General features: G+C 46.0%; 1 protein-coding gene across 1 annotated transcript in view; it reads right to left on the minus strand.

Moving 5' to 3' along the window:
- LOC140453915 (MAM domain-containing glycosylphosphatidylinositol anchor protein 1) overlaps positions 1 to 21,194 on the minus strand; it is a gene marked incomplete at its 5' end in the record, with an annotated part of 218,563 nt that overhangs the window by 64,226 nt on the left and 133,143 nt on the right. Inside the window, one exon of the mRNA XM_072548772.1 lies at positions 16,322 to 16,591. Coding sequence (XP_072404873.1) covers positions 16,322 to 16,591 — 270 coding nt within the window. The remainder of the gene's footprint in view (positions 1 to 16,321; positions 16,592 to 21,194) is intronic.

Genomic DNA, 21,194 nt, shown 5'->3' on the forward strand with positions numbered 1-21,194 from the left:
ACAGTGTGATGGGGATTAACAGTGTGATGGGGATTAACAGAGTGATGGGGATTAACAGTGTGATGGGGATTAACAGAGAGATGGGGATTAACAGTGTGATGGAGATTAACAGTGTGATGGGGATTAACAGAGTGATGGAGATTAACAGAGTGATGGGGATTAACAGAGTGATGGAGATTAACAGTGTGATGGGGATTAACAGTGTGATGGGGATTAACAGAGTGATGGGGATTAACAGTGTGATGGGGATTAACAGTGTGATGGGGATTAACAGAGTGATGGGGATTAACAGTGTGATGGAGATTAACAGTGTGATGGAGATTAACAGAGTGATGGAGATTAACAGTGTGATGGGGATTAACAGTGTGATGGGGATTAACAGAGTGATGGAGATTAACAGAGTGATGGGGATTAACAGAGTGATGAGGATTAACAGAGTGATGGGGATTAACAGAGTGATGGAGATTAACAGAGTGATGGGGATTAACAGAGTGATGGGGATTAACAGAGTGATGGAGATTAACAGTGTGATGGAGATTAACAGAGTGATGGGGATTAACAGTGTGATGAGGATTAACAGAGTGATGGGGATTAACAGAGTGATGGAGATTAACAGTGTGATGGAGATTAACAGTGTGATGGAGATTAACAGAGTGATGGGGATTAACAGTGTGATGGGGATTAACAGAGTGATGGGGATTAACAGTGTGATGGAGATTAACAGAGTGATGGAGATTAACAGTGTGATGGGGACAACAGTGTGATGGGGATTAACAGAGTGATGGGGATTAACAGAGTGATGGAGATTAACAGTGTGATGGGGATTAACAGTGTGATGGGGACAACAGTGTGATGGGGATTAACAGTGTGATGGGGATTAACAGTGTGATGGGGATTAACAGAGTGATGGGGATTAACAGTGTGATGGGGATTAACAGAGTGACGGGGATTAACAGAGTGATGGGGATTAACAGAGTGATGGGGATTAACAGTGTGATGGGGATTAACAGAGTGATGGGGATTAACACAGTGATGGGGATTAACAGTGTGATGGGGATTAACAGTGTGATGGAGATTAACAGAGTCATGGGGATTAACAGAGTGATGAGGATTAACAGAGTGATGGGGATTAACAGTGTGATGGGGATTAACAGAGTGATGGGGATTAACAGAGTGATGGGGATTAACAGAGTTATGGGGATTAACACAGTGATGGGGATTAACAGTGTGATGGAGATTAACAGAGTGATGGGGATTAACAGTGTGACGGGGATTAACAGTGTGATGGAGATTAACAGTGTGATGGGGATTAACAGTGTGATGGGGATTAACAGAGTGATCGGGATAACAGTGTGACGGGGATTAACAGTGTGATGGAGATTAACAGAGTGATGGGGATTAACAGAGTGATGGGGATTAACAGAGTGATGGGGATTAACAGTGTGATGGAGATTAACAGTGTGATGGAGATTAACAGAGTGATGGAGATTAACAGTGTGATGGGGATTAACAGTGTGATGGGGATTAACAGAGTGATGGAGATTAACAGAGTGATGGGGATTAACAGAGTGGTGAGGATTAACAGAGTGATGGGGATTAACAGAGTGATGGAGATTAACAGAGTGATGGGGATTAACAGAGTGATGGGGATTAACACAGTGATGGGGATTAACAGTGTGATGAGGATTAACAGAGTGATGGGGATTAACAGAGTGATGGAGATTAACAGTGTGATGGAGATTAACAGTGTGATGGAGATTAACAGAGTGATGGGGATTAACAGTGTGATGGGGATTAACAGAGTGATGGGGATTAACAGTGTGATGGAGATTAACAGAGTGATGGAGATTAACAGAGTGATGGGGATTAACAGTGTGATGGGGACAACAGTGTGATGGGGATTAACAGAGTGATGGGGATTAACAGAGTGATGGAGATTAACAGTGTGATGGGGATTAACAGTGTGATGGGGATTAACAGTGTGATGGGGATTAACAGAGTGATGGGGATTAACAGAGTGATGGGGATTAACAGTGTGATGGGGATTAACAGAGTGATGGGGATTAACAGAGTGATGGGGATTAACAGAGTGATGGGGACAACAGTGTGATGGGGATTAACAGTGTGATGGGGATTAACAGTGTGATGGGGATTAACAGAGTGATGAGGATTAACAGTGTGATGGGGATTAACAGAGTGACGGGGATTAACAGAGTGATGGGGATTAACAGAGTGATGGGGATTAACAGTGTGATGGGGATTAACAGAGTGATGGGGATTAACACAGTGATGGGGATTAACAGTGTGATGGGGATTAACAGTGTGATGGAGATTAACAGAGTCATGGGGATTAACAGAGTGATGAGGATTAACAGAGTGATGGGGATTAACAGTGTGATGGGGATTAACAGAGTGACGGGGATTAACAGAGTGATGGGGATTAACAGAGTGATGGGGATTAACAGTGTGATGGGGATTAACAGAGTGATGGGGATTAACACAGTGATGGGGATTAACAGTGTGATGGAGATTAACAGAGTGATGGGGATTAACAGTGTGACGGGGATTAACAGTGTGATGGAGATTAACAGTGTGATGGGGATTAACAGTGTGATGGGGATTAACAGAGTGATGGGGATAACAGTGTGACGGGGATTAACAGTGTGTTGGAGATTAACAGAGTGATGGGGATTAACAGAGTGATGGGGATTAACAGAGTGATGGGGATTAACAGAGTCATGGGGATTAACAGAGTGATGGAGATTAACAGTATGATGGGGATTATCAGAGTGATGGAGATTAACAGTGTGATGGGGATTAACAGAGTGATGGGGATTAACAGTGTGATGGAGATTAACAGTGTGATGGAGATTAACAGTGTGATGGGGATTAACAGAGTGATGGGGATTAACAGAGTGATGCGGATTAACAGAGTGATGGGGATTAACAGTGTGATGGGGATTAACAGAGTGATGGAGATTAACAGAGTGATGGGGATTAACAGTGTGATGGGGATTAACAGAGTGATGGGGATTAACAGAGTGATGGAGATTAACAGAGTGATGGGGATTAACAGAGTGATGAGGATTAACAGAGTGATGGGGATTAACAGAGTGATGCGGATTAACAGAGTGATGGGGATTAACAGTTTGATGGGGATTAACAGTGTGATGGGGATTAACAGAGTGATGCGGATTAACAGAGTGATTGGGATTAACAGTGTGATGCGGATTAACAGAATGATGGAGATTAACAGTGTGATGGGGATTAACAGTGTGATGAGGATTAACAGAGTGATGGGGATTAACAGAGTGATGCGGATTAACAGAGTGATGGAGATTAACAGTGTGATGGGGATTAACAGTGTGATGGGGATTAACAGAGTGGTGGGGATTAACAGTGTGATGGAGATTAACAGTGTGATGGGGATTAACAGTGTGATGGGGATTAACAAAGTGATGAGGATTAACAGAGTGATGGGGATTAACAGAGTGATGCGGATTAACAGAGTGATGGAGATTAACAGTGTGATGGGGATTAACAGTGTGATGGGGATTAACAGTGTGATGGGGATTAACAGAGTGATGGGGATTAACAGTGTGATTGGGATTAACAGTGTGATGGGGATTAACAGTGTGATGGGGATTAACAGTGTGATTGGGATTAACAGTGTGACGGGGATTAACAGAGTGACGGGGATTAACAGAGTGATGGAGATTAACAGTGTGATGGGGATTAACAGTGTTATTGGGATTAACAGTGTGATGGGGATTAACAGAGTGATGGAGATTAACAGTGTGATGGAGATTAACAGTGTGATGGGGATTAACAGTGTGATGGGGATTAACAGAGTGATGGGGATTAACAGAGTGATGCGGATTAACAGAGTGATGGGGATTAACAGTTTGATGGGGATTAACAGTGTGATGGGGATTAACAGAGTGATGAGGATTAACAGAGTGATGGGGATTAACAGAGTGATGGAGATTAACAGAGTGATGGGGATTAACAGAGTGATGGGGATTAACAGTGTGATGGGGATTAACAGAGTGATGGGGATTAACAGTGTGATGGAGATTAACAGAGTGATGGGGATTAACAGAGTGATGCGGATTAACAGAGTGATGGGGATTAACAGTTTGATGGGGATTAACAGTGTGATGGGGATTAACAGAGTGATGCGGATTAACAGAGTGATTGGGATTAACAGTGTGATGCGGATTAACAGAGTGATGGAGATTAACAGTGTGATGGGGATTAACAGTGTGATGAGGATTAACAGAGTGATGGGGATTAACAGAGTGATGCGGATTAACAGAGTGATGGAGATTAACAGTGTGATGGGGATTAACAGTGTGATGGGGATTAACAGAGTGATGGGGATTAACAGTGTGATGGAGATTAACAGTGTGATGGGGATTAACAGTGTGATGGGGATTAACAGAGTGATGAGGATTAACAGAGTGATGGGGATTAACAGAGTGATGCGGATTAACAGAGTGATGGAGATTAACAGTGTGATGGGGATTAACAGTGTGATGGGGATTAACAGTGTGATGGGGATTAACAGAGTGATGGGGATTAACAGTGTGATTGGGATTAACAGTGAGATGGGGATTAACAGTGTGATGGGGATTAACAGTGTGACGGGGATTAACAGAGTGACGGGGATTAACAGAGTGATGGAGATTAACAGTGTGATGGGGATTAACAGTGTGATTGGGATTAACAGTGTGATGGGGATTAACAGAGTGATGGAGATTAACAGAGTGATGGGGATTAACAGAGTGATGGGGATTAACAGAGTGATGGGGATTAACAGTGTGATGGAGATTAACAGAGTGATGGGGATTAACAGAGTGACGGGGATTAACAGAGTGATGGAGATTAACAGTGTGATGGGGATTAACAGTGTGACGGGGATTAACAGTGTGATGGGGATTAACAGAGTGATGGGGATTAACAGAGTGATGGGGATTAACAGTGTGATGCGGATTAAAGTGTGACGGGGATTAACAGTGTGATGGAGATTAACAGAGTGATGGGGATTAACAGTGAGATGGAGATTAACAGAGTGATGGGGATTAACATTGTGATGGGGATTAACAGAGTGATGGGGATTAACAGTGTGATGGGGATTAACAGAGTGATGGAGATTAACAGTGTGATGGGGATTGACAGAGTGACGGGGATTAACAGTGTTACGGGGATTAACAGAGTGATGGAGATTAACAGTGTGATGTGGATTGACAGAGTGACGGGGATTAACAGTGTGACGGGGATTAACAGAGTCATGGGGATTGACAGAGTGACGGGGATTAACAGTGTGACGGGGATTAACAGAGTCATGGGGATTAACAGTGTGACGGAGATTAACAGAGTGATGGAGATTAACAGTGTGATGGAGATTAACAGAGTGATGGGGATTAACAGTGTGATGGAGATTAACAGAGTGATGGGGATTAACAGAGTGACGGGGATTAACAGTGTGATGGAGATTAACAGTGTAACGGAGATTAACAGAGTGATGGGGATTAACAGAGTGACGGGGATTAAAAGTGAGATGGGGATTAACAGTGTGACGGGGATTAACAGAGTCATGGGGATTAACAGTGTGACGGAGATTAACAGAGTGATGAAGATTAACAGTGTGATGGAGATTAACAGAGTGATGGGAATTAACAGTGTGATGGAGATTAACAGAGTGATGGGGATTAACAGGGTGATGGAGATTAACAGTGTGATGGAGATTAACAGAGTGATGGGGATTAACAGTGTGACGGGTATTAACAGAGTGACGGAGATTAACAGAGTGACGGAGATTAACAGAGTGATGGGGATTAACAGAGTGATGGGGATTAACAGTGCGATGGAGATTAACAGTGTGATGGAGATTAACAGTGTGATGGGGATTAACAGAGTGATGGGGATTAACAGAGTGATGGGGATTAACAGTGTGATGGGGATTAACAGAGTGATGGGGATTAACAGTGTGATGGGGATTAACAGAGTGATGGGGACAACAGTGTGATGGGGATTAACAGTGTGATGGGGATTAACAGTGTGATGGGGATTAACAGAGTGATGGGGATTAACAGTGTGATGGGGATTAACAGAGTGACGGGGATTAACAGAGTGATGGGGATTAACAGAGTGATGGGGATTAACAGTGTGATGGGGTTTAACAGAGTGATGGGGATTAACACAGTGATGGGGATTAACAGTGTGATGGGGATTAACAGTGTGATGGAGATTAACAGAGTCATGGGGATTAACAGAGTGATGAGGATTAACAGAGTGATGGGGATTAACAGTGTGATGGGGATTAACAGAGTGACGGGGATTAACAGAGTGATGGGGATTAACAGAGTGATGGGGATTAACAGTGTGATGGGGATTAACAGAGTGATGGGGATTAACACAGTGATGGGGATTAACAGTGTGATGGAGATTAACAGAGTGATGGGGATTAACAGTGTGACGGGGATTAACAGTGTGATGGAGATTAACAGTGTGATGGGGATCAACAGTGTGATGGGGATTAACAGAGTGATGGGGATAACAGTGTGACGGGGATTAACAGTGTGTTGGAGATTAACAGAGTGATGGGGATTAACAGAGTGATGGGGATTAACAGAGTGATGGGGATTAACAGAGTCATGGGGATTAACAGAGTGATGGAGATTAACAGTATGATGGGGATTATCAGAGTGATGGAGATTAACAGTGTGATGGGGATTAACAGAGTGATGGGGATTAACAGTGTGATGGAGATTAACAGTGTGATGGAGATTAACAGTGTGATGGGGATTAACAGAGTGATGGGGATTAACAGAGTGATGCGGATTAACAGAGTGATGGGGATTAACAGTGTGATGGGGATTAACAGAGTGATGGAGATTAACAGAGTGATGGGGATTAACAGTGTGATGGGGATTAACAGAGTGATGGGGATTAACAGAGTGATGGAGATTAACAGAGTGATGGGGATTAACAGAGTGATGAGGATTAACAGAGTGATGGGGATTAACAGAGTGATGCGGATTAACAGAGTGATGGGGATTAACAGTTTGATGGGGATTAACAGTGTGATGGGGATTAACAGAGTAATGCGGATTAACAGAGTGATTGGGATTAACAGTGTGATGCGGATTAACAGAGTGATGGAGATTAACAGTGTGATGGGGATTAACAGTGTGACGGGGATTAACAGAGTGACGGGGATTAACAGAGTGATGGAGATTAACAGTGTGATGGGGATTAACAGTGTGATTGGGATTAACAGTGTGATGGGGATTAACAGAGTGATGGAGATTAACAGAGTGATGGGGATTAACAGAGTGATGGGGATTAACAGTGTGATGGGGATTAACAGAGTGATGGGGATTAACAGTGTGATGGAGATTAACAGAGTGATGGGGATTAACAGAGTGACGGGGATTAACAGAGTGATGGAGATTAACAGTGTGATGGGGATTAACAGTGTGATGGGGATTAACAGAGTGATGGGGATTAACAGAGTGATGGGGATTAACAGTGTGATGCGGATTAAAGTGTGACGGGGATTAACAGTGTGATGGAGATTAACAGAGTGATGGGGATTAACAGTGAGATGGAGATTAACAGAGTGATGGGGATTAACATTGTGATGGGGATTAACAGAGTGATGGAGATTAACAGTGTGATGGGGATTAACAGAGTGATGGAGATTAACAGTGTGATGGGGATTGACAGAGTGACGGGGATTAACAGTGTGACGGGGATTAACAGAGTCATGGGGATTGACAGAGTGACGGGGATTAACAGTGTGACGGGGATTAACAGAGTCATGGGGATTAACAGTGTGACGGAGATTAACAGAGTGATGGAGATTAACAGTGTGATGGAGATTAACAGAGTGATGGGGATTAACAGTGTGATGGAGATTAACAGAGTGATGGGGATTAACAGAGTGACGGGGATTAACAGTGTGATGGAGATTAACAGTGTAACGGAGATTAACAGAGTGATGGGGATTAACAGAGTGACGGGGATTAAAAGTGAGATGGGGATTAACAGTGTGACGGGGATTAACAGAGTCATGGGGATTAACAGTGTGACGGAGATTAACAGAGTGATGAAGATTAACAGTGTGATGGAGATTAACAGAGTGATGGGAATTAACAGTGTGATGGAGATTAACAGAGTGATGGGGATTAACAGGGTGATGGAGATTAACAGTGTGATGGAGATTAACAGAGTGATGGGGATTAACAGTGTGACGGGTATTAACAGAGTGATGGGGATTAACAGTGTGATGGGGATTAACAGTGTGATGGAGATTAACAGAGTGATGGGGATTAACAGAGTGACGGAGATTAACAGTCTGATGGGGATTAACAGTGTGACGGGTTTGACAGTGTGACGGGGATTAACAGAGTCATGGGGATTAACAGAGTGACGGGGATTAACAGTGTGACGGAGATTAACAGAGTGATGGAGATTAACAGTGTGATGGAGATTAACAGTGTGATGGGGATTAACAGTGTGATGGAGATTAACAGAGTGATGGGGATTAACAGTGTGATGGAGATTAACAGAGTGATGGAGGTTAACAGTGTGATGGGGATTAACAGTGTGATGGAGATTAACAGAGTGATGGGGATTAACAGTGTGATGGGGATAAACAGAGTGATGGGGATTAACAGTGTGATGGAGATTAACAGAGTGATGGGGATTAACAGTGTGATGGAGATTAACAGAGGGATGGGGATTAACAGTGTGATGGGGATTAACAGTGTGATGGAGATTAACAGAGTGACGGGGATTAACAGTGTGATGGAGATTAACAGAGTGATGGGGATTAACAGTGTGACGGAGATTAACAGAGTGATGGAGATTAACAGTGTGATGGAGATTAACAGAGTGATGGGGATTAACAGAGTGACGGGGATTAATAGTGTGATGGAGATTAACAGTGATACGGAGATTAACAGAGTGACGGGGATTAACAGTGTGATGGAGATTAACAGTGATAACGGAGATTAACAGAGTGACGGGGATTAACAGTGTGATGGAGATTAACAGTGTGATGGGGATTAACAGTGTGATGGGGATTAACAGAGTGACGGGGATTAACAGTGTGATGGGGATTAACAGTGTGACGGGGATTAACAGAGTCATGGGGATTAACAGTGTGACGGAGATTAACAGAGTGATGGAGATTAACAGTGTGATGGAGATTAACAGTGTGATGGAGATTAACAGAGTGATGGGGATTAACAGAGTGATGGGGATTAACAGTGTGATGGAGATTAACAGTGTGACGGAGATTAACAGAGTGATGGAGATTAACAGTGTGATGGAGATTAACAGAGTGATGGGGATTAACAGTGTGATGGAGATTAACAGTGTGACGGAGATTAACAGAGTGATGGAGATTAACAGTGTGATGGAGATTAACAGAGTGATGGGGATTAACAGTGTGATGGAGATTAACAGTGTGACGGAGATTAACAGAGTGATGGGGATTAACAGTGTGATGGAGATTAACAGTGTGACGGAGATTAACAGAGTGATGGAGATTAACAGTGTGATGGAGATTAACAGAGTGATGGGGATTAACAGTGTGACGGGGATTAACAGAGTGATGGGGATTAACAGTGTGATGGAGATTAACAGTGTGATGGAGATTAACAGAGTGATGGAGATTAACAGAGTGATGGGGATTAACAGTGTGATGGAGATTAACAGTGTGATGGAGATTAACAGTGATGGGGATTAACAGAGTGACGGGGATTAACAGAGTGATGGGGATTAACAGAGTGATGGGGATTAACAGTGTGATGGAGATTTATAGTGTGATGAGGATTAACAGTGTGATGGGGATTAACAGTGTGATGGAGATTAACAGTGTGATGGAGATTAACAGAGTGACGGGGATTAACAGTGTAACGGAGATTAACAGAGTGATGGGGATTAACAGAGTGACGGGGATTAACAGCGTGATGGGGATTAACAGTGTGATGGAGATTAACAGTGTGATGGAGATTAACAGTGTGATGTGGATTAACAGAGTGACGGGGATTAACAGTGTGATGGAGATTAACAGTGTGATGGGGATTAACAGAGTGACGGGGATTAACAGTGTGATGGGGATTAACAGAGTGATGGGGATTAACAGAGTGATGGCGATTAACAGTGTGATGGAGATTAACAGTGTGATGGGGATTAACAGTGTGATGGCGATTAACAGTGTGATGGAGATTAACAGTGTGATGGGGATTAACAGAGTGATGGGGATTAACAGTGCGATGGGGATTAACAGAGTGATAGGGATTAACAGAGTGATGGGGATTAACAGTGTGATGGGGATTAACAGAGTGATGGGGATTAACAGAGTGATGGGGATTAACAGTGTGATGGGGATTAACAGAGTGATGGGGATTAACAGTGTGATGGAGATTAACAGAGTGATGGGGATTAACAGAGTGATGGAGATTAACAGTGTGATGGGGATTAACAGTGTGATGGAGATTAACAGTGTGATGGGGATTAACAGAGTGATGGAGATTAACAGTGTGATGGGGATTAACAGTGTGATGGAGATTAACAGAGTGATGGAGATTAACAGAGTGATGGGGATTAACAGTGTGATGGAGATTAACAGAGTGATGGAGATTAACAGTGTGATGGAGATTAACAGAGTGATGGAGATTAACAGTGTGATGGGGATTAACAGAGTGATGGGGATTAACAGTGTGATGGGGATTAACAGTGTGATGGGGATTAACAGAGTGATGGGGATTAACAGAGTGATGAGGATTAACAGTGTGATGGGGATTAACAGTGTGATGGGGATTAACAGAGTGATGGGGATTAACAGAGTGATGGAGATTAACAGTGTGATGGGGATTAACAGTGTGATGGAGATTAACAGTGTGATGGGATTAACAGTGTGATGGGGATTAACAGTGTGATGGGGATTAACAGAGTGATGGAGATTAACAGAGTGATGGAGATTAACAGTGTGATGGGGATTAACAGTGTGATGGGGATTAACAGTGTGATGGGGATTAACAGAGTGATGGGGATTAACAGTGTGATGGGGATTAACAGAGTGATGGGGATTAACAGAGTGATGGAGATTAACAGAGTGATGGAGATTAACAGTGTGATGGGGATTAACAGTGTGATGGGGATTAACAGAGTGATGGGGATTAACAGAGTGATGGAGATTAACAGTGTGATGGGGATTAACAGTGTGATGGGGATTAACAGAGTGATGGAGATTAACAGAGTGATGGAGATTAACAGAGTGATGGGGATTAACAGAGTGATGGAGATTAACAGTGTGATGGGGATTAACAGTGTGATGGGGATTAACAGTGTGATGGAGATTAACAGAGTGATGGAGATTAACAGTGTGATGGAGATTAACAGAGTGATGGGGATTAACAGAGTGATGGAGATTAACAGTGTGATGGGGATTAACAGTGTGATGGGGATTAACAGTGTGATTGGGATTAACAGTGTGATGGAGATTAACAGAGTGATGGAGATTAACAGTGTGATGGGGATTAACAGTGTGATGGGGATTAACAGAGTGATAGGGATTAACAGTGTGATGGGGATTAACAGTGTGATGGGGATTAACAGTGTGATGGGGATTAACAGTGTGATGGAGATTAACAGAGTGATGGGGATTAACAGTGTGATGGAGATTAACAGTGTGATGGGGATTAACAGTGTGATGGGGATTAACAGAGTGACGGGGATTAACAGTGTGATGGAGATTAACAGTGTGATGGAGATTAACAATGTGATGGAGATTTACAGTGTGATGGGGATTAACAGTGTGATGGAGATTAACAGAGTGATGGGGATTAACAGTGTGATGGAGATTAACAGTGTGATGGGGATTAACAGTGTGATGGGGATTAACAGAGTGACGGGGATTAACAGAGTGACGGGGATTAACAGTGTGATGGAGATTAACAGAGTGATGGGGATTAACAGAGTGACGGGGATTAACAGAGTGATGGATATTAACAGAGTGATGGGGATTAACAGAGTGATGGGGATTAACAGTGTGATGGGGATTAACAGAGTGATGGGGATTAACAGAGTGATGGAGATTAACAGTGTGATGGAGATTAACAGAGTGATGGAGATTAACAGAGTGATGGGGATTAACAGAGTGATGGGGATTAACAGAGTGATGGAGATTAACAGTGTGATGGGGATTAACAGAGTGATGGGGATTAACAGTGTGATGGAGATTAACAGAGTGATGGGGATTAACAGAGTGATGGAGATTAACAGAGTGATGGGGATTAACAGAGTGATGGAGATTAACAGTGTGATGGGGATTAACAGAGTGATGGGGATTAACAGTGTGATGGAGATTAACAGTGTGATTGGGATTAACAGTGTGATGGAGATTAACAGAGTGACGGGGATTAACAGAGTGATGGAGATTAACAGTGTGATGGGGATTAACAGAGTGATGGGGATTAACAGTGTGATGGAGATTAACAGTGTGATGGGGATTAACAGTGTGATGGGGATTAACAGAGTGATGGGGATTAACAGTGTGATGGAGATTAACAGAGTGATGGGGATTAACAGAGTGATGGGGATTAACAGTGTGATGGGGATTAACAGAGTGATGGAGATTAACAGAGTGATGGGGATTAACAGAGTGATGGAGATTAACAGTGTGATGGAGATTAACAGAGTGATGGGGATTAACAGAGTGATGGAGATTAACAGTGTGATGGGGATTAACAGAGTCATGGGGATTAACAGTGTGATGGAGATTAACAGAGTGATGGGGATTAACAGAGTGATGGGGATTAACAGAGTGATGGAGATTAACAGTGTGATGGGGATTAACAGAGTGATGGGGATTAACAGTGTGATGGAGATTAACAGTGTGATTTGTATTAACAGTGTGACGGGGATTAACAGAGTGACGGGGATTAACAGAGTGATGGAGATTAACAGTGTGATGGGGATTAACAGAGTGATGGGGATTAACAGTGTGATGGAGATTAACAGTGTGATGGGGATTAACAGTGTGATGGGAATTAACAGAGTGATGGGGATTAACAGTGTGATGGAGATTAACAGAGTGATGGGGATTAACAGAGTGATGGGGATTAACAGTGTGATGGGGATTAACAGAGTGACGGGGATTAACAGAGTGATGGGGATTAACAGAGTGATGGAGATTAACAGTGTGATGGAGATTAACAGTGTGATGGAGATTAACAGAGTGATGGGGATTAACAGAGTGATGGAGATTAACAGTGTGATTGGGATTAACAGTGTGATGGGGATTAACAGTGTGATGGAGATTAACAGTGTGATGGAGATTAACAGTGTGATGGAGATTAACAGAGTGATGGGGATTAACAGTGTGATGGGGATTAACAGTGTGATGGAGATTAACAGAGTGATGGGGATTAACAGTGTGATGGAGATTAACAGTGTGATGGGGATTAACAGTGTGATGGGGATTAACAGAGTGACGGGGATTAACAGTGTGATGGAGATTAACAGTGTGATGGAGATTAACAATGTGATGGAGATTAACAGTGTGATGGGGATTAACAGTGTGATGGGAATTAACAGAGTGATGGAGATTATCAGTGTGATGGGGATTAACAGTGTGATGGGGATAAACAGTGTGATGGGGATTAACAGTGTGATGGGGATTAACAGAGTGATGGGGATTAACAGTGTGATGGAGATTAACAGTGTGATGGGGATTAACAGAGTGATGGGGATTAACAGAGTGATGGAGATTAACAGTGTGATGGGGATTAACAGTGTGATGGGGATTAACAGAGTGATGGGGATTAACAGAGTGATGGAGATTAACAGTGTGATGGGGATTAACAGAGTGATGGGGATTAACAGTGTGATGGGGATTAACAGTGTGATGGGGATTAACAGAGTGATGGAGATTAACTGTGTGATGGGGATTAACAGAGTGATGGAGATTAACAGTGTGATGGGGATTAACAGAGTGATGGGGATTAACAGTGTGATGGGGATTAACAGAGTGACGGGGACTAACAGAGTGACGGGGATTAACAGAGTGATGGGGATTAACAGTGTGATGGAGATTAACAGTGTGATGGGATTAACAGTGTGATGAGGATTAACAGAGTGATGGAGATTAACAGAGTGATGGAGATTAACAGTGTGATGGGGATTAACAGTGTGATTGGGATTAACAGTGTGATGGAGATTAACAGAGTGATGGAGATTAACAGTGTGATGGGGATTAACAGTGTGATGGGGATTAACAGAGTGATAGGGATTAACAGTGTGATGGGGATTAACAGTGTGATGGGGATTAACAGAGTGATAGGGATTAACAGTGTGATGGGGATTAACAGTGTGATGGGGATTAACAGTGTGATTGGGATTAACAGTGTGATGGAGATTAACAGAGTGATGGAGATTAACAGAGTGATGGGGATTAACAGTGTGATGGAGATTAACAGTGTGATGGGGATTAACAGTGTGATGGAGATTAACAGAGTGATGGGGATTAACAGTGTGATGGAGATTAACAGTGTGATGGAGATTAACAGAGTGATGGGGATTAACAGTGTGATGGGGATTAACAGTGTGATGGAGATTAACAGAGTGATGGGGATTAACAGTGTGATGGAGATTAACAGTGTGATGGGGATTAACAGTGTGATGGGGATTAACAGAGTGACGGGGATTAACAGTGTGATGGAGATTAACAGTGTGATGGAGATTAACAATGTGATGGAGATTAACAGTGTGATGGGGATTAACAGTGTGATGGAGATTAACAGAGTGATGGGGATTAACAGTGTGATGGAGATTAACAGTGTGATGGGGATTAACAGTGTGATGGGGATTAACAGAGTGACGGGGATTAACAGAGTGACGGGGATTAACAGTGTGATGGAGATTAACAGAGTGATGTGGATTAACAGAGTGACGGGGATTAACAGAGTGATGGATATTAACAGAGTGATGGGGATTAACAGAGTGATGGGGATTAACAGTGTGATGGGGATTAACAGAGTGACGGGGATTAACAGAGTGACGGAGATTAACAGAGTGACGGGGATTAACAGTGTGATGAGGATTAACAGTGTGATGGAGATTAACAGAGTGACGGGGATTAACAGTGTGATAAGGATTAACAGAGTGACGGGGATTAACAGAGTGACGGGGATTAACAGTGTGATAAGGATTAACAGAGAGACGGGGATTAACAGAGTGATGGGGATTAACAGTGTGATGGAGATTAACAGTGTGATGGGGATTAACAGAGTGACGGGGATTAACAGTGTGATGGAGATTAACAGTGTGATGGGGATTAACAGAGTGACGGGGATTAACAGAGTGACGTGGATTAACAGAGTGATGGAGATTAACAGTGTGATGGGGATTAACAGAGTGATGGAGATTAACAGTGTGATGGAGATTAACAGTGTGATGGGGATTAACAGTGTGATGGGGATTAACAGTCTGATGGGGATTAACAGAGTGACGGGGATTAACAGAGTGACGGGGATTAACAGTGTGATAAGGATTAACAGAGTGACGGGGATTAACAGAGTGATGGGGATTAACAGTGTGATGGAGATTAACAGTGTGATGGGGATTAACAGAGTGACGGGGATTAACAGTGTGATGGAGATTAACAGTGTGATGGGGATTAACAGAGTGATGGGGATTAACAGAGTGATGGGGATTAACAGAGTGACGGGGATTAACAGAGTGATGGAGATTAACAGTGTGATGGGGATTAACAGAGTGATGGAGATTAACAGTGTGATGGAGATTAACAGTGTGATGGGGATTAACAGTGTGATGGGGATTAACAGTCTGATGGGGATTAACAGAGTGACGGGGATTAACAGAGTGATGGGGATTAACAGTGTGATGGGGATTAACAGAGTGATGGAGATTAACAGTGTGATGGAGATTAACAGTGTGATGGGGATTAACAGTGTGATGGGGATTAACAGAGTGACGGGGATTAGCAGTGTGATGGGGATTAACAGAGTGATGGGGATTAACAGTGTGATGGGGATTAACAGAGTGACGGGGATTAACAGAGTGATGGAGATTAACAGTGTGATGGAGATTAACAGAGTGATGGGGATTAACAGTGTGATGGGGATTAACAGAGTGACGGGGATTAGCAGTGTGATGGGGACAACAGTGTGATGGAATTGGGGACTGGCTCTGTCTTCACTCTCTGGGTGTTTGTTGTAAGTCGGTCATCCTGTTAGTCGGTTCCTGGTGTGTGTGAGAGTGGGATAACTCTCTCACTTACCCCTCACTCGGATTTCCACCGATTTCTTGGCCTCGTTGCCGACACCGTTTCGAGCAGAGCAGTTGTAATATCCAGCCTGTGGGGTGCCGATCTCTCGGATCCACAGTTTGCCTCCTTCAGTCCTGGCATTGGTTGGCATCGGCCCTGGAGAGTGTGTCCACCAGACAATGGGAACAGGGTCCCCCACATCAACACGACACTCAATCTCTACATCAGCTCCTGGGTCCACCACCAATACGTCAGCGACAGAGAGAGAGAGCACGGGGGGAGCTGGGGGACAGACACAGACCCACAGTCAGTGTAGGCACCCAGCTCACACACCCACACACTCATACACACCACACACACTCACCCACACACTCATACACACACCCACACACTCACCCACACACACACACACTCATACACACCACACCACACCACACACCACACACACTCATACACACACACACCACACACACACCACACACACTCACACACCACACACCACACACACTCCACACACTCACACACCACACACACTCACACACCACACACCACACACACACCACACACACACCACACACACTCACACACCACACACCACACACACACCACACACACACCACACATACCACACACACACACACCACACACACTCACACACCACACACCACACACACACCACACATACCACACACTCACACACCACACACACTCACACACCACACACATACCACACACACACCACACACACTCACACACCACACATACCACACACACACCACACACATACCACACACACACTCACACACCACACACACTCACACACCACACACATACCACACACACACCACACACACTCACACACCACACATACCACACACACACCACACACATACCACACACACACCACACACCACACACACACCACACATACCACACACTCACACACACTCACACACCACACACCACACACACTCCACACACTCACACACCACACACACTCACACACCACACACCACACACATACCACACACACACCACACACACTCACACACCACACATACCACACACACACCACACACTCACACACCACACACACACCACACACCACACACCACACACACTCACACACTCACACACCACACACCACACACACCACACACACACCACACACTCACTCACCACACACACACCACACACCACACACACTCACACACCACACACACCACACACACACCACACACTCATTCACCACACACCACACACACCACACACCACACACACTCACACACCACACATACCACACACATACCACACACACTCACACACCACACACACCACACACACACCACACACTCATTCACCACACACCACAAACCACACACACCACACACTCACACACCACACACCACACACACCACACACACTCACACACCACACACACTCACACACCACACATACCACACACACACCACACACACTCACACACCACACACACCACACACACCACACACACACCACACACCACACACACTCACACACCACACACCACACATACCACACACCACACACACCACACACACCACATACACACCACACACCACACAACACACCACACACACCACACACACCACACACCACACACACCACACACACTCACACCACACACCACACACACCACACACTCACACACCACACACACACTCACACCACATACACACCACACACCACACACACCACACACACTCACACCACACACCACACACACCACACACTCACACACCACACACACACTCACACCACATACACACCACACACCACACAACACACCACACACCACACACTCACACACCACACACACACTCACACATCACACACACCACACACCATACACTCACACACCACACACCCACACACCACACACACACACGCCACACACTCACACACCCACACACCACACACCACACCACACACACCACACACCACCCACACACCACACACACACACACCACACACTCACACCCAACACACACCCTCACACACACCCTCAAACACACACCATACACACACACCCCACACACGCACACACACCCTCACACCCACAGCCTCACACACACCCTCACACACTCACACACCCACATACACTCACTCACACTCACACACACACAGCCTCACACACTCACACTCACACCCTCACACACACACACCCCACACACTCACACCCTCACCCTCACACCCCACACACACTCACACTCACACCCTCACACATTGACACCCTCACCCTCACACCCCACACACACTCACACCCACACACTCTCACTCACACCCTCACCCCCCACATTCACACCCTCACACACACCCTCACACACACCCTCACACACTCACACCCTCACGCACTCACACCCTCACACCCCACACACACTCACACCCACCACACACTCACCCCCACTCACACACACACACTCACACACACTCACACCACACACACTCACACACACACTCACACACACCACACACACTCACTTACCCCGCACACACACTCACACACCCCCCCACACACACTCACACACACACTCATACACACACCACACACTCACACTCACACCCCACACACACCCTCACACACACCCTCACACACACACACACCCTCACACCCACAGCCTCACATACACCCTCACACACTCACACACCCTCATACACTCACTCACACCCTCACACTCCCACCGTCACACCCCACACACACTCACACCCTCACGTACTCACACTCACACCCTCACACACTCACACCCACACCCTCACACATTGACACCCTCACACATTGACACCCTCACCCTCACACCCCACACACTCTCACTCACACCCTCACACACACACACACCCGCACACCCTCACATACTCACACTCACACCCTCACACTCACATACGCTCACACCCCACACACACTCACCTTCACACCTCACACACACTCACACCCTCACGCAATCACACAGACACTCACACACACACACACACTCACACACCCTCACAAACACACACACCAAACACACACACACTCATGCACGCATGACACGAAAAATCCGACCCAAACCTACACACCCCTGAACACTAGGGGCACGGCCAATCCCACCCTAACCTACACTCCCCTGAACACTAGGGGCACGGCCAATCCCACCCTAACCTACACACCCCTGAACACTAGGGACACGGCCAATCCCACCCGAACCTACACACCCCTGAACACTAGGGACACGGCCAATCCCACCCTAACCTACACACCCCTGAACACTAGGGGCACGGCCAATCCCACCCTAACCTACACACCCCTGAACACTAGGGACACGGCCAATCCCACCCTAACCTACACACCCCTGAACACTAGGGGCACGGCCAATCCCACCCTAATCTACACACCCCTGAACACAAGGGACACGGCCAATCCCACCCTAACCTACACACCCCTGAACACTAGGGGCACGGCCAATCCCACCCTAACCTACACACCCCTGAACACTAGGGGCACGGCCAATCCCACCCTAACCTACACACCCCTGAACACTAGGGACACGGCCAATCCCACCCTAACCTACACACCCCTGAACACTAGGGGCACGGCAAATCCCACCCTAACCTACACACCCCTGAACACTAGGGACACGGCCAATCCCACCCTAACCTACACACCCCTGAACCCTAGGGACACGGCCAATCCCACCCTAACCTACACACCCCTGAACACTAGGGACACGGCCAATCCACCCTAACCTACACACCCCTGAACCCTAGGGACACGGCCAATCCACCCCGAACCAACACACCCCTGAACACTAGGGACACGGCCAATCCACCCGAACCGACACACCCCTGAACACTAGGGACACGGCCAATCCCACCCTAACCAACACACCCCTGAACACTAGGGACATGGCCAGTCCCACCCTAACCTACATACCCCTGAACACTAGGGACACGGCCAATCCACCCTAACCTACACACCCCTGAACACTAGGGGCACTGCCAATCCACCCGAACCTACACACCCCTGAACACTAGGGACACGGCCAATGCACCCTAACCTACACACCCCTGAACACGAGGGACACGGCCAATCCCACCCTAACCTACACACCCCTGAACACTAGGGACACGGCCAATCCCACCCTAACCTACACACTCCTGAACACTAGGGACATGGCCAATCCCACCCTAACCTACACACCCCTGAACCCTAGGGACACGGCCAATCCACCCTAACCTACACACCCCTGAACACGAGGGACACGGCCAATCCCACCCTAACATACACACCCCTGAACACTAGGGACACGGCCAATCCCACCCTAACCTACACATCCCTGAACACTAGGGACACGGCCAATCACACCCTAACCGACACATCCCTGAACACTAGGGGCACGGCCAATCCCACCCTAACCTACACACCCCTGAACACTAGGGACACGGCCAATCCCACCCTAACCTACACATCCCTGAACACTAGGGACACGGCCAATCCCACCCTAACCGACACATCCCTGAACACCAGGGGCACGGCCAATCCCACCCTAACCTACACACCCCTGAACACTAGGGACACGGGCAATCCCACCCTAACCTACACACCCCTGAACACTAGGGACACGGCCAATCCCACCCTAACCTACACACCCCTGAACACTCGGGGCACGGCCAATCCCACCCTAACCTACACACCCCAGAACACTAGGGACACGGCCAATCCCACCCTAACCTACACACCCCTGAACACTATGGACACGGCCAATCCCACCCTAACCTACACACACCTGAACACTAGGGACACGGCCACTCCCACCCTAACCTACACACCCCTGAACACTAGGGACACGGCCAATCCCACCCTAACCTACAC

Source organism: Chiloscyllium punctatum, chromosome 3 (genome assembly GCF_047496795.1).
Source record: "Chiloscyllium punctatum isolate Juve2018m chromosome 3, sChiPun1.3, whole genome shotgun sequence".
In the NCBI taxonomy this organism is placed as follows: Eukaryota; Metazoa; Chordata; class Chondrichthyes; order Orectolobiformes; family Hemiscylliidae; genus Chiloscyllium; species Chiloscyllium punctatum.